At 50.5% G+C, this 13917-nt stretch overlaps 4 protein-coding genes across 4 annotated transcripts; 3 read left to right on the top strand and 1 right to left on the bottom strand.

Moving 5' to 3' along the window:
* Positions 1 to 213: 213 nt before the first annotated feature.
* On the bottom strand, positions 214 to 1033 carry PFICI_08795 (uncharacterized protein; the record flags this gene model as incomplete). Its single annotated transcript, XM_007837376.1, has 3 exons — positions 214 to 616; positions 707 to 844; positions 945 to 1033. The coding sequence occupies 3 exons, from the start codon at positions 1031 to 1033 to the stop codon at positions 214 to 216; spliced, it is 630 nt and encodes a 209-aa protein (XP_007835567.1).
* Positions 1034 to 5631: 4598 nt separating this feature from the next.
* PFICI_08794 (uncharacterized protein) lies at positions 5632 to 8667 on the top strand (the record flags this gene model as incomplete). The annotated part of the gene is made up of 1 exon (XM_007837375.1): positions 5632 to 8667. The coding sequence occupies one exon, from the start codon at positions 5632 to 5634 to the stop codon at positions 8665 to 8667; it is 3036 nt and encodes a 1011-aa protein (XP_007835566.1).
* A 943-nt stretch (positions 8668 to 9610) lies between these two features.
* PFICI_08793 (uncharacterized protein) lies at positions 9611 to 11254 on the top strand (the record flags this gene model as incomplete). Its single annotated transcript, XM_007837374.1, has 2 exons — positions 9611 to 10563; positions 10627 to 11254. The coding sequence occupies 2 exons, from the start codon at positions 9611 to 9613 to the stop codon at positions 11252 to 11254; spliced, it is 1581 nt and encodes a 526-aa protein (XP_007835565.1).
* A 622-nt stretch (positions 11255 to 11876) lies between these two features.
* On the top strand, positions 11877 to 13828 carry PFICI_08792 (uncharacterized protein; the record flags this gene model as incomplete). The annotated part of the gene is made up of 4 exons (XM_007837373.1): positions 11877 to 12722; positions 12785 to 12916; positions 12976 to 13158; positions 13223 to 13828. 4 exons carry the CDS (start codon positions 11877 to 11879, stop codon positions 13826 to 13828), a joined length of 1767 nt encoding a protein of 588 aa, XP_007835564.1.
* Positions 13829 to 13917: the final 89 nt, after the last annotated feature.

Genomic DNA, 13917 nt, shown 5'->3' with positions numbered 1-13917 from the left:
GGATGATTTTCGCATCCAATCTCGTTTGAGCTTGTGACTTTTGGCATGTCGTTTCGTAATGCGCAACTTTGTAAAAGCTTGCTCTCGAATCCCAGGATATGTTGATTTTGCCGTATTTCGCACGCGTAGCTGTTTGATGCGTTGGTCCAAATCTTCTCAGGCGTCTCCTTTACACAAAATTCGTGTAGCCACTCGTGTCACGCCGACAAGAATTTACGAGTCGTGATCACCATCTTTAGAGACGAGAACCATGTCAGCAAAGCTTCGAGTCTCGAGGCCACTCTCAGAGTCATTGTAGGTATGGGTAGAGGAGGACAGGTTGTTGGGATGGCGTGGCTCGGGGACGAGTTCGTATTCACCTTCGCTGGCTGTGGGAGTGGGCGGCATGGCGCCTCCGTGGAGAGGAGCTGGCTGTTGGGCTTTGGCCGTACCTGGACGAGATGTTCTCTGGACGGGGGCCGGGGCGCCCTGCTGGCGAACCGGTAATTGCTGCTGAGCCCCGGCACTGGCCCCGGTTGTGGCGTGGGCCTTGTTACGGTTTAGGCGTTCCTCCATCTCGCGAATGCGGCGCTCAAGAGCCTCAAGCTCAGATGTTTGCGAGCTGACTTCTTGCTTCCTGAAAAGAGTTGCGATCTGGGCGTTAGCAACGGCACCAAAATTTTTATTTTTCCCTTGGTTTTTTGGTAGTTGCGTCGGGGGTTCTCACTTCTTGTCTACTTTGTCGTCGAGGTCGGTAAGACTGTTCTCAATACGGAAGATGTCCATCAACTCTGCGCTAAAGGAGCGGGCAACTGTGCTGTTGGAGCCAATGCTGGTTAGCCATGTCCCTGCATTCTCTTGGAGCCTATATCACACCCCTCATACTCGTTGCATGGCATTTCCAGACACAACGATTGTATTTGGGTGTATAGTTGGGCTGGTAATAAATTTACAGGACGACTCACGACTGAGGACGGCGGCCGTTTGGCTTCCAGTCACGGTCGAGCTCATCGTCGGACCGGTGAATAGTAGCGGTATCCTGAATTCGAGACATCTTGGTGGGTTGGACGTCTTGAGGGCTGAGACGATGATGATGCAACGTAATGTATTTGGTAGCCGCGAGGCAAAGCAAGGCAGGGTAAAGGCAAGCAGGCAGGAGTAGCAGAGAGAAGAATGAGAAGAGAGAAAGAGAAAAAAGAGGAGGAAGAGGAGGAGAAGTCGAGGCAGAAGAGCAAGTAGTAGTAGTATTAGTGGGTTGCGAGTTGAGGTAAGACTGCACCGGGGCACGAAAGGTACTGGGGGACTTTGGAGCTCGCAGTGTCAATGGTCGTGGGGGGGAAAGTACTTTAATGTTATGGGGCCAGCAGTTAAGAGTCGGCGGGAAGAACGAAGTAATATGGGTTCAGTTCCTGTTTAGAGGAAGGGGCTCGCTAACTAGGGAATGGTCGCAACTCAGGCCAAGCCTACAAGTAGGTAATCGGTCAGACAACAGCGACAGGCCATCCCATTAATGGAGGGGCCCCAGAAAAGCAGCGGTAACAGCAGCAACAAAGCAGCAGATGGGTGTAGCATGGAAGCTGCACGGCAAGGCAAAAAAGCAGCTGACCGACTCAAACGACCCTGGAGGGGAGGAAGACGGAGGAAAAAAAGGGGTGTGTCAGGCTGTCAACTTCCCCCAGTAGCGGGCGTCTAGATACCTTGAACCAACAGAAAAATCTAGGGTATGTAAATGTACTGTACTACTCATTCAGTCGTAGATTGAGAGGATGCAGGTAGGCATGTGGAAACCTCGAATCCTAGGGCCTGACATGACTTGGGCATACATAGTTCAATTTCGGACAAAGACGTCTGAAACAGATTGGAACAAGCCTTTTTCTTTTCACGAGTTGCACCGGCAGAAGGAAATTCGATCATGCGAACCATGTACGGGCTGGCTGCTGATTGATCATGATGCTCGTGTCTACCCGAACCAACAGTTATTAGGGTGCTGCTGGGGGAACTGTATTATATAGTATGACGGAATGCAAGCAATAATATGAGCAATCTATCTCATGACGATGCTGCCAATAGAGTGGTACATAGTGGGATATGGGCAATGATAATCTCATTGGGCAACGTTTACAGAATAGTGACCCGACTCGAGCGTACAGACGCAAAACGAGGCAGTAGGCGCAATGCAAGACAACTCGCCTGTACAAAACTGTTGGATAATGCGAGACAATTATTCACATCCCATGAGAGGAGGAGGAGGAATGAAGTCTCGAGGTTGCTGGCCATTGACTGACTGAGAGCTGAGATATGCTTTAGAACGCTGGGTTGCTAGCCCCTGGAAGCTCCCGGGGCCACGAACTACCTAGTACTACACTACTTCACACCTGGGTATGTCGACGATGTACACTACATTAGACCATCACATACATAGTACTCATCTGGCGCGTAAATCAGACATCTGTCAATACTGGACTTACTATTATGATTTTGTACAAGGCATGACGCTAGATTCTTTTAGCATATCGAAGGGTCCCGTCAATTGGAAATCGAAACATTCGAAATGAGCGTAGTCCGCCGCTAGTTGGAGATGATCCAAATCAGCCAGGAGAATGCCTGGGTTCGAGTTTGTGCCGGCTTCCCTGGCCCAATACCAGACCCCTCTAGGATACATGAACAAGTCAAGTTTCCTCTTCATCCACCCACTTCGCTCGTCTAATGTATCCATGCGACCATGAATCCCATCCTCCATCGCTCAACTTATTAGTCACCTGCGGTACATCGTGTCGGTTGACCATAAAGAGAGTCGACATTCGCTAGCCTCAGCCGATAGCCGGGGCGGCAGATGAAAGAAAGCAAAAAAGAGAAATCGGATGCTCTTCTCAGTATGATTCGCCGGGCGTTTTATGCCGTCATCGTCAATCCCGGACTAACGCATGATAAAGTCAAGTTTGATTAATATCATCACACAGGTATTCCACCGCAATGCGCTTGAGGAGGATCAAGCCCCGCTGCGGGCTGGAGGTCCCCTGATTTTCTGGAGCTCTCTTTTGGCGGCTTTAATTGACGAGCCAGATATGGATATGCCCGCTTCATTTAATGTATCAATGTACTATCGTATCTGCTATACTACATTGAAAAACATGGATCGTAACCGGGTTTTACGATTTGTAAATCCTCGCTTCTTCTTAGTTTCTTCTCTTCCTCTTTCATCCTGTTCATTCTAGACAAACCGCAATGGCAAGGCTGTGACCTGGATGGTAAAAGTCATCCCAGAAGCGGTGACTGCTGGACACACCCTTGTGACGGAGGGGTTCCCCCCTCCATCATCCTGTGACGACGGGGTCTGATCGTGACAGCAGACCAAAGTAAGCGCACGTGTTTTGGGCGAATAATCGCTGTAGCTGTAGTCAGCCGCACATGCTACGCTACCATACATACCTACATTACCGTCATCTTGGCCTGCAAACTGGATGTACATACATCGCCCGCCCCTACCGCCCTACATGACGGTACCTGAGGGGCTAAAAATAAACTCAATGCCAACAAATATTCTGACACTGGCCTGGTCGACATACTTGCGCAGCATACAGCAGTGCTGTATCAGGAAATGTCCCGTACAGATCAGGACTTGATAATGCCGCGAATGCAACTGCATCACGTCACAAGCTGCTCAATTTCGGTGTCCGGCACCAGGTCTCGCAAAACCAAGACTACAATTACTCCGTGCTACGTTTTGTCATCTTGTTTCGTAGCAGATTTCTGCCACTCATATTACATTATTTCGAGAGGCGTTAGCCAAATCATACTTCAAACAAAGCCTCTAGCCCCCAGAGTTTAACCCCAGGTCTCAGGAGATGGATCTGTCTTCCCCCCCTCGGGGCTGTCAATGCATGTGAGAATGACGAACGCCATAAGCTGCAAGCCACTTGAGATGCGAGAACGCAGAACTTGTTTCAGCATTTATCGGCTTCCGGCAGTGGGTGGGCACGATTTCACCAATAAAGAAACACACAAAAAGGGTAAAGTGGTGAGCTCTTATTATAGAATGGCATTCGAGTCAGCTTATATTCGCCGTATCCGTCTCGATGACATGACATTCTGCATGAGTTTCAGGTCTTCCCAGTGGCTTGGTGGCTCTTCTACACGTACGTACTGGGTACAGTACAAGCAGCTGAACAATTCAACAAGAGCCATTGTCCAATGAAATTTCTTGTGTGACGTGGGGATCGTCGAGCTCCCAAGGATGCTGGACCTGGACCTGGACGACATGCTCTGGGCGCGATGTGCGCCTTGCAAGAACTTGACTTCAGACGAAATAGACAAGAGTTTGCCCCGTCTGTCATACGTGTGAACGATCTGGGACATCACATCATTAATGGGCCTCGACGAGAGCTGACTGGGTATAGGATATCCCAGCCCTTGAGCTTCGACAGTTGACTGCGTATGCCTATGCTGACTACGATATACTTGTAATGGGTATTAAGACTTGCAACACGTTGTGCTCGCTGCTGGGCCAACTACCTACGATGGGCCTTCGCGACCTGTTTGTCTGTGCATCTTTCAATCAACCTTGAATTGCTCGGCATTTGGGGGCACTTGGTGCTCTGTCCATTTGGTAGTTCATGGCCAAAGCTTTCCGGGAACCTTGATTCTGTACGCAAGGTATCTTTTTAACTTACATACTCCCGAGTTGGGCTCCAGGTCTCTTCCTCAAAATGGCACTCATTCAGGTAGTCACCACCTCATAAAGTCGTCCAAGTTTACACAGCACTTGCGAAGGGCTAGATTATTGATGAGTATTAGGATACAGGACCAACTTGCCTTCTCTTTGGGAAAAGAGGAGGGATGAGGTTGATACTTCACTGTGAAGTTGTGTGACTGAACATTTCGGGAACCAAGGATACCACAAGCGATCGTGATGAGTGACTGGCCAAACATTTCTCTCTACCCTGTCTCCAGAGTCTCTTTGCACATTTTCATCCATCACACAACAACAAGAATTACCAAATTATTCTCTGCCCATGTACGCAGTGCAATTGTCAAAAGTCAAAAGTAACGGTCCCAGCTACTAGTTATTAACGTGCATACATAGACAGAGCTGCAACGCCACGATAGTACATGTATTTTCGTACGTTGCAGCAAAAACGTTGGCTTGCCAGCTTGCCTACATACACCTTCTACCTAGACTCACTTTAGGCTTGGCTTTGGAGCTCCCCCAACCAGGCCTAGCCTCACCCAGTGTACCTTGTAGTTCGAGCCTACCAAAGGTCGCGGTTTGATCACTGCTTGGTCAACTTTCCATCAATCCCCCCGCGAAACACCGGATTCCTGACGCGCTTTTTGAAAATTCTGCCATCCAGACACTGCGATCACGTGACAATTCCTCGACAACGCAATCCAGCATCGCCAACCTCATCGTCGATACGGCTCACTGCGACGCGATTTTCATAGGGGAAGTCATCGGATCAGGTTTAATAGACCCCAGCGATTGCGATCCAACCCTTCAGTACGTCCCTTCCTCCGCGTTTCATCGCGTTTTTGATGGCTTTGCTCCTCCCTCTGCCCGTCAGGCACTGACCATCACCTGTAGACGTGGCGCCGGTTCACCTCTTGCAACGACGCGACGGTCATCCCGACCACTCGCGAGGTGGATTTCGTGGCATGAATCACACGGCGACCGAAAACACGCCTATTGAATCGTTATTTCTTTTCATACTCTTGGCCAAGCACGGCATCAATCCCGAGGCCTTCCCGCGCATTTCCGACGAGCTCAAGCAGAACGGCTTTATCAACCTTCAAGACAGTTATGATGCTGAAAGATTAAGCCCGGAAAAGCTCGAGCAGCTTGCTCACCGCCTCGTTCGCGAGGATCAAGTGCGCGAGCTCGGAGCCGACGACAAGACCGCTAATGGTGGAAATTTATCGCCGACGTCTCGAAAACGAAAGCTGCCGAGCCCATCACCATCGGCGCTCAAGGATATAGAGGCACATAGGGAAAAGCTCCCGCAGCTTGTCGATAGGCTTCATACTAGGTATCAGGAGCATATAATACGTCGCATTCGGGAAGATGAGGAGGCTCTCGACAGACTCGAGCGCGAGATCAAGGACCTAGAAGCACCGCCGCGACCGCAGCCTACCCTTCCAGCGGCAGTGGCACCGGCAGCAGCGGCACCGGCAACAGCAAGCCCAGTGCCCCGTCAAACACCAAACGTTCCGAGACCGAATGGTGCGCCACCAGTAGTTGACACAAAAGCAGTGCAGCCCCCACGACTCAATGGCCATCCAAATCATACACCGGTGCCTATACCGGCTGCCCAGGCGCAAAGCATCGCCAAAGCTGGACCTGCTTCACATCCTCCGCTGCCCTCGCAGCCTGCTCTCGAGCGCAAACCATCGCAGGCTTCACCATCGCCGATTCCGACTGTAGTGAGACCGCCGGGCGATGTGCGCCAAGTCACGCAAAGTCCCAGGCCAAACAACATCAACAGACCGCCATCAGCTCCTCCTTCCGGGCTGCAGCATCCTCAAGCAGCGCCAGCATATTCGCTCCCTCCCCGTTCAGGGACTCCACAACCTCCTACTCCGGATGGACTGCAGCGCCCGCATGGCATACCCAAGAGCCAAAGCCCGGCACCACATGCCTCTCCGCAGCTCCAGCAACCGCAAACACCAGGGACTTACAAATGGGAGCCGCCCTTTAATCCTCAGCACCCTCCGTACAATGGCCAGACGATCGCGAGACCGCCATCCTACCAGAATCAACCACAACCCGGGCTTCCACAACACCCACACCCTCATCCACATGTACAACCTCAACACCCGCATCATCAGCCCCACCCGCATTTACACCAGCAGCATGCCCAACATCCTCAGCATCCTCAGCACCCTCAAGCTCAGTATGGCAACCGCCAGCCATCTCAGCCGCATATACAACCGCATATGCAACCTGGGAGAACACCAACTCCAGGGAACGGCCCATACGCTCAACCTGTACTAGTACCTCCTCAAGGACCTGTACAGAATGCTGGTCAGACCCCTCCACCGCCTCGTCAAACCCATCAGGATGTACCTGTTCAACAGGCGCAGCCATATCGGCACCCAGCAGTCAACGCCAGCGGGCCTGCTACTGCGCCTGCGATTCCCTCCCCTCAATATGCCCAGCAGCAGCCTCAATTGCACCCAGGACAACCGGGACAACCTGGAGCACGACAACAAGTTTTGCCTTCACAGACTCATCCGGCTGGTCGTGGATTCCCAGTTGCGCCCCCGGCTGGACATAGGCCTCCTTTGGCGGCCCCCGTCCCACCAGGACAACATCCTAATGTGCAATCTCATTCACTGCCGTCAACGCCAATTGCTCAGCGTTCGGCTCAACAACCATTTCCCCAACAGCCGCCTCATCCTGGAGCACAAATCACGGGTGCTGCCCGGCAGCAGCCGCAGCAGCAACAACTACATCAGCAACTACCGGCCCGGCCGCCTGGTCCCATGGTTAGAGTGCCACCTTCAACCGCTCAGCCAACTCAGCCATCATCTCAACCACAAACGCCAGTATCCGCTAGTATTTTGTCTCATGTGGTTAGAGGTCACGGTACAAGATGGACGTCAACCCCCACTCCATCTACTCCTAGATTGGAGGTAAGCGGTTATTTTGAACCTCAGAGTCCGGCTTTTGAACCCTTGAGTCCCTCGCCTCCACCAGCCAGTATTCCAAAAACTTCACCGCCAGGGGCCAAGAAGGAAACACGCAAGCCCTCTTCAAAGATTGATGCAACCATACCTAAAGCGCCGAGCAGGCTGTCAAGAAGCGTTCAGAAGCCGCCGGCCACCAAGGAATCTACAGAAGAGCCGGATGTAGGTCGTATCATTAAGAACGAAGAAGCTACACCCAAACCTTTTGAAGATGCTGGCGATACTGAGGTAGACGAGGCTGGCCCAAGCAAGACGCATGGAGCAGGCTACCGCACGACCAACAAGCGCAAGAGACAGGACTCTCCAGTCAACCGTGGCCCGCCAGCCCCCCCTACTCATGTGCTGTGGACTCGCTCGTTCAACAAAGTCAGTCAGTCTGCGCTGGAGCAAGTCACGAGTCATCGCCATGCGAATATGTTTGCTGCGCCAATCAAGCCTCGAGATGCGCCGGGCTACCCCGACATTATTCTACGCCCGCAAGACCTCAGAGGCATCCGCTCAGCGATCAACGGTGGTCAAAGAGCCGCACATGCTCTCGAAAAGACCCTCCCTGATCTCGACCCGAGCGCTATGAATGTGTGGCTCCCCATCTCGGTTGATCTGATTCCTCCCAAGGGCATTATCAACATCGCACAGCTTGAACGAGAACTTGTTCACATGTTTGCAAATTCAATCATGTATAACCAAGATCCCGATCGAGGGGTTGGCCCTTCTTTTGTGAGGCCAGACTCGGAGGATAACAGCGATGAGGCTGTCGGCTACGAAGTAGACGAGGATGGTATTGTCAAGGAAACTCGTAATATGTTTCTTGAGGTTGAGAAGCTATTGAGCGACCTCCGGAGTGAGATTGAGCGCAATGCTCAACCATCGACGGTTGGCCGTACAAGCGTCAGTCGCGGTGTCAGTGTATCTGGCGGCGACGTGAGCAACGTTGAGGACGATGCTGAACAGCAAGCTGCCGACGCCGAATCACAGAACACTGCCAAGAGAAGACGCAAAGGTTAGATACCGGAGAGCCGACAAGTTTCTCTACGACCAAGAAGATGAGGCGTCGCAGCAAAGCTAGCATTTACGTGTGTAGGATTGTGCTTTTTTTGAGGTATAGCCGAGGAGTTGGGGAGAATTGTACGTTTTTGGTTCACGATTGATGCCTTTTCAAATAAAGGCTTCTGCCTTTGATAGGTGCTTGACTGGGCAATTGCCCTTTTGAGCCATAATTGATTGAGGCGGCATGACCCGTTCAACACTACAAGACTAGCTATTTGCGAGTGGTGATGCAATGAATAGTTATAATGCCATCGTCTAGGCTCGATCGGCAGATATAGTAGCTGACGCAAAGGTACTAATACTGTGTTGACCGGGCTCTCCAATGCACGTCACTCACAATTCTCATATCAGTGCTCTTTGTACGCATCTCACCCTCTCTGCAATCACTACCAAGGCCATGAACAATAGTTGGGTTTTTAAGACGCAGCTTGGTCTTCTGTGCCTACCCGGTGCTGATGCTACGCGCGTTGGTTTCTGGCATCTGGTTTCAACAAGTATGAGCGCCTTGGGTTATTCAGGATGTTGTACAACAGCTTTAGGTAGCATTGTTTGTCTCTTCTGCTACAAAAATGTGTTACCGGATTGCGGCTGCTCGAAAAGTCTACGAAGCTGAAGGGCGTCTAGACCGGTAATGTACGTGTACAGGAGTTGCTTGGTGGTACTCCCACGTAACCACACGACTGGATCTGGAAATTGGAAATGGAAGCGTATTACAGAGGCAAATTCTATCCCACTATGGCTCGGTGTTTTACGTGCATTTTGGTTTATTCTTCTACTTTGCCATTTCGCTTCTACATATTATGACCTCTTGTGTTCAGATTCCTATCGTTGGCCATAGGGCTTGTGATATTCTCTTCCTCGTCCCCCAGGAAGTCAAAGTACCATCCATCAGCCGGCAGCCATGAGTTTGGAGACCTGCCCCGGAAATATTACAGTTTCCAGTCTTGAGGATATCCAGGAAGGACCGTTCAGACGATGTGACGGGCCGATAGACAACCTCCTAATCACAAGCTCGACTGATAAGCAGCTCAACTTTACGTCGCGGCCTTTGGCGGTTCCTATCTCGAATATTCTTGTCCAAGATAATCCAGCGTTGGAGAAGATACAGCTTCCATTTCAAATTGTCGACTTATCGGATCGTGAACTTGGAAGAGTCGAAATCACGGGAAGCCCAGCCCTGAAAGATATTGATTGCTCACACTTATCTCAGTACAGCCAAAAGAATTTCAGTATATCTGACATCTCTGATGGGACTATCGACTTCGATCGTGACGCCAGTGCCAGCGAGATTTACTTAAGAAACAACGTTATCAGCATCAAAAATCTCCCGGAGTTGAGCCTCTTGAAGTCGGTAGGCACAGTTTTCACCCTGTGGAATGTGTCTGAAATACATACCATGGAGGTTCAGCAAGCTCATCCCACATACTGGTTTTGGAGAGATCTTCAAAGTATTGACACAATCATATGGACAAATATATCTACCGGCTTCACTGGCGGAAGCCAGTACGAGATACGGAACGACATGATCGTGGGACCTTCCATCCTCGACAAGCCTCCACCGATTGAGTGGGTAAATGGCAACATGGTCACTTCCATGATGTTCGAAAACGTGGTTTCAATTGGCAGAAATCTGAATATAACAGAAAACATGTTTATTACCATTGACGTTCCCAACCTCGAGAAAGTTTCCGGCGGCCTGAATATAGAGGGTAATGTCAATTGCACTCTGAATTTCAATACAATCACTCGGATTGGATCTCTATATGCTGTCAACAATCCATTCACTACATTGCCCGGATGGTTTCCAGAGCTAGAAGAAGCCGACGATATTTACTTGAATGGGTATATTGACCCGTAAGTCCGTAATAAACAACAACGTCATCATCAATACCCGGCTAAAGTCGTATCTTTGAGCAGTTCGCGCGCATCCAACATATTTCCCAGTTTGAAAATTGTGCACAACAGCATTCGACTCGAGCCTTGGAACTCGGACTTTAATTGCACACATTTCCTTGCCCAAGCCAACAATCTTGGCTTTGGAGGCACACCATATTGCAACAGTACAACAGACGACTCGAGTATCACACCCGAGAGCATACCGACGTCGGGAAGTGCGACCTCTAACGCCCCGCCCTCACAGACGTCATCGTCAAACTCGCCACCGCCGTCAAGCTCATCGCCAATCAGCCCTGCGAGTATACTCTCGCCAGGGGCTTGGGGTGGCATCGGTGCCGGCATCGCCGTGGTGCTCATTGGCGGCGGCGGCCTGGCCTACCTGCTCTTGCGCCTCGCCAGTTACAAGAAGAAGCTGCGGCAGCAGCAGCAAGGGCATGCAGGACAAGAAGGGCAGGATGTCAATGGATGCCCCGTGGATGGGCCAGAGCAGAAGGAGACTGCTGCGAGGGGAGTGATACGATATGAAGCAGACGGTGCGCAGATCCTGGAGTCTGCGAATAGACAAGTAGCTCCTCAACCTAGAGAACCGGGAAACACTGCTGTACCGGCAGAGATGGGGGCGCCGAGGCTGTTGGTAGAGCTGCCTTAGACCAAGCTGGCCATCTACAGGTCACTTGTGGTTGTTTTCATTATTCTGACTTTTATTTCTTTGATTTCTTAGAGACACATATTGATTTACTGTAGGAGAAAGCAATACCCCAAGTAATCTCTTAGGTTCAAATGATACGAAGAATGGAGCTGTGAGACTTGAGTCATGGACGTTTGATAGAAAAGGCCTAATAAACAAGGAAAGTCTTCGTTGCCGAGATATGCATAGAATCAGACTACTTTTCTAGAATTGCTGTTACAAATTCAAAGAAAGATACCTAAACATGAACAAACTAGTTGGTGCATAGGTAGGTAAAAGAACAGCATGCCGGTATGACCGAAAGAATAAAGACAAGCGCGATGCAAGTCGACCCTTGGGCAATGAAGGTCTTTCTGAGGTGCATATTCTGAGGGCCTGCTGAAGAATTTTCAAGGATCGTTGTTGCTTGGGAAAATCTCAACTAAGGAAGGTATTCTGCAGTAACCAAGGCACTTCATTACGCGGGAAATTTTCTATATTTAAAGGGCGTCTGACTACTACAACTTTTCCCATTCCATCTACTCACAAAACTCAGCCTCGAGTTACGTGACAAACCCCTTACACCATCGTAACTCATACCAAGATGGAGCCCAACATCTCTGGAGAGGAATCCAGCCAGCTTGTTCAGTACAATGGCAGCGGAATGCTTGATATGACATTTGAACTCTTCAGAGCCCATGACAAAAGCCAGTGGAGAGCCTTGGATCGTTCCCGCGATCTTTACGAGGACGATGGAGCCGGCAATGTCTCTCTTCAGTACGCCCTCGTGACGAGATACGAGCGAGGTAAACTGCCTTACAATTTACATTCCATCGTTGTTCAGAGTCCCTACTTGAGGAACTTTCTTGCTACAGTCTTTGATGGATATCCCGGAGTCTACACTACCACCAAAACCATCAAGTTTTCTGCACCCTTCCCCCAATTCTACTTCCGTTGGAACAAGTTTCTCCAGTGCATGGAACAAGAAGAGAACAAGACAGCGCTTATGCATATTCGCCTCCTCTACGACGTCATGGCCAAAATCATGGACCCTCTCAGGGCTACTGCCAAAGACCTGCTTGGCAATGGCCTCATCGACTTTGAGCATCTCTTTGCTCTTTTCGAGCCAGGCACTCAGGTCTACGCAAAGATCCATGGTCAGGACCGCATGCTCATCACAAAACACTACAATACTGATCGTGGTTTACTGTCATGCATGTTCATCGATATGGATGGCAAGTCCTTTGGCTGGAGTTCACATTCAATGTCCATCAAGGCATTTGAAGGCATGCTGCCAATCTCGGACTTGCCTTTCATTCCCATACAATTTCTTGCCGACAAGTCCATTCGCCAGAGAATGGTCGATCGGGGCAGAAGATTTGAACAACTCAACGGCACCAAGCACATGGCATACTCGGGAATTGCCTCAATCAAAGAGAAGAAAGTGCTGGTTAGTTTCAGGACCGGTCAATTTGATGCTTCGTGGTTCTATTCCAGGCTAACACGTTGCAGATTACGGATGGTCGTATTGTCATTGAGCCAGTGAAGGACTTGACGCCCAAGATTCAAGCTCAGATGACTGACGAAGAGCTGGCGTGTTGTACTCCTGAGGTCCATGCTTATTGTCTTACAAACAAAGATTGGGTGAGTCGAGCAACAAGCTGGAAATGTGGCTGCACATGAGCTGATATCTTCTCTCCAAGGGAACATTCATCGTGGACAATATAGGAGATATCGCTTGGGATGATCACGCCTTCGATGCTCTAGTCTTGCAGCCCGAGGTCAAGAAGGTGATTCTGAGTTTTGTCCAAGTCCAGCTGTCCCAGAAGAACAACTTTGACGACATAATCCGCGGGAAGGGCAAAGGCATCGTCATACTGTTGCAGGTTAGTCGAGGTTCATTTAAGATAGTCACTGAATAGGCTGCTAACATGAAGTGTCCACCTATAGGGAGATGCTGGTGTTGGCAAGACCTTGACAGCCGAGTCCGTGGCTGAGAAAATCAGACAGCCACTCTATGTCATGAGTGCCGGAGAGCTGGGGATCACGGCCGTCGAGGTCGAAACCAACCTGCGCAGGGTGATGGATCGCTGCACAGCCTGGCGAGCAATTCTCTTGCTGGATGAATGCGACGTCTTTCTCGAAAAGCGATCTGAATCGAGCCTGGTGAAGAACCAGCTCGTGGCCGTCTTCCTCCGGCTCCTCGAGTACTATCAGGGCGTGCTGTTCTTGACGACCAATCGCATATCCGCCTTTGACCCAGCTTTCGAGTCACGCATTCATCTGACCATTGACTACCCCATGCTCGATCGACAGGCCCGACAGCGTATTTGGGGCAACTTCATCAATGCTGAAAGCCAACCCAGTATCACAGCCGACCACCTGCGCATCCTCGGTCACTTGGGACTCAACGGCCGTCAGATCAAGCATGTGGTCAAGACGGCTGCCCTTTTGGCCACTGCCGAGCAAACAACGCTTCGATTTGAGCACATCGAGACGGTCATCAAGGTCAAGGGTCTCGAGTTGCACCAGGAGAAGCATGATGAAGATGAGTAACGGTTTCATGGCAGCTGACGACCCGATAATGGGGCGAGATCACTTGGAATGCTTTGGGCCTATTGTACTGGATTGTTTTGGTAATGTGA

Source organism: Pestalotiopsis fici (genome assembly GCF_000516985.1).
Source record: "Pestalotiopsis fici W106-1 unplaced genomic scaffold PFICI_Scf_6, whole genome shotgun sequence".
NCBI lineage: Eukaryota > Fungi > Ascomycota > Sordariomycetes > Amphisphaeriales > Sporocadaceae > Pestalotiopsis > Pestalotiopsis fici.
Note: the sequence above shows the minus strand (reverse complement) of the source record. Positions and strands in the feature narration are given on the sequence as shown.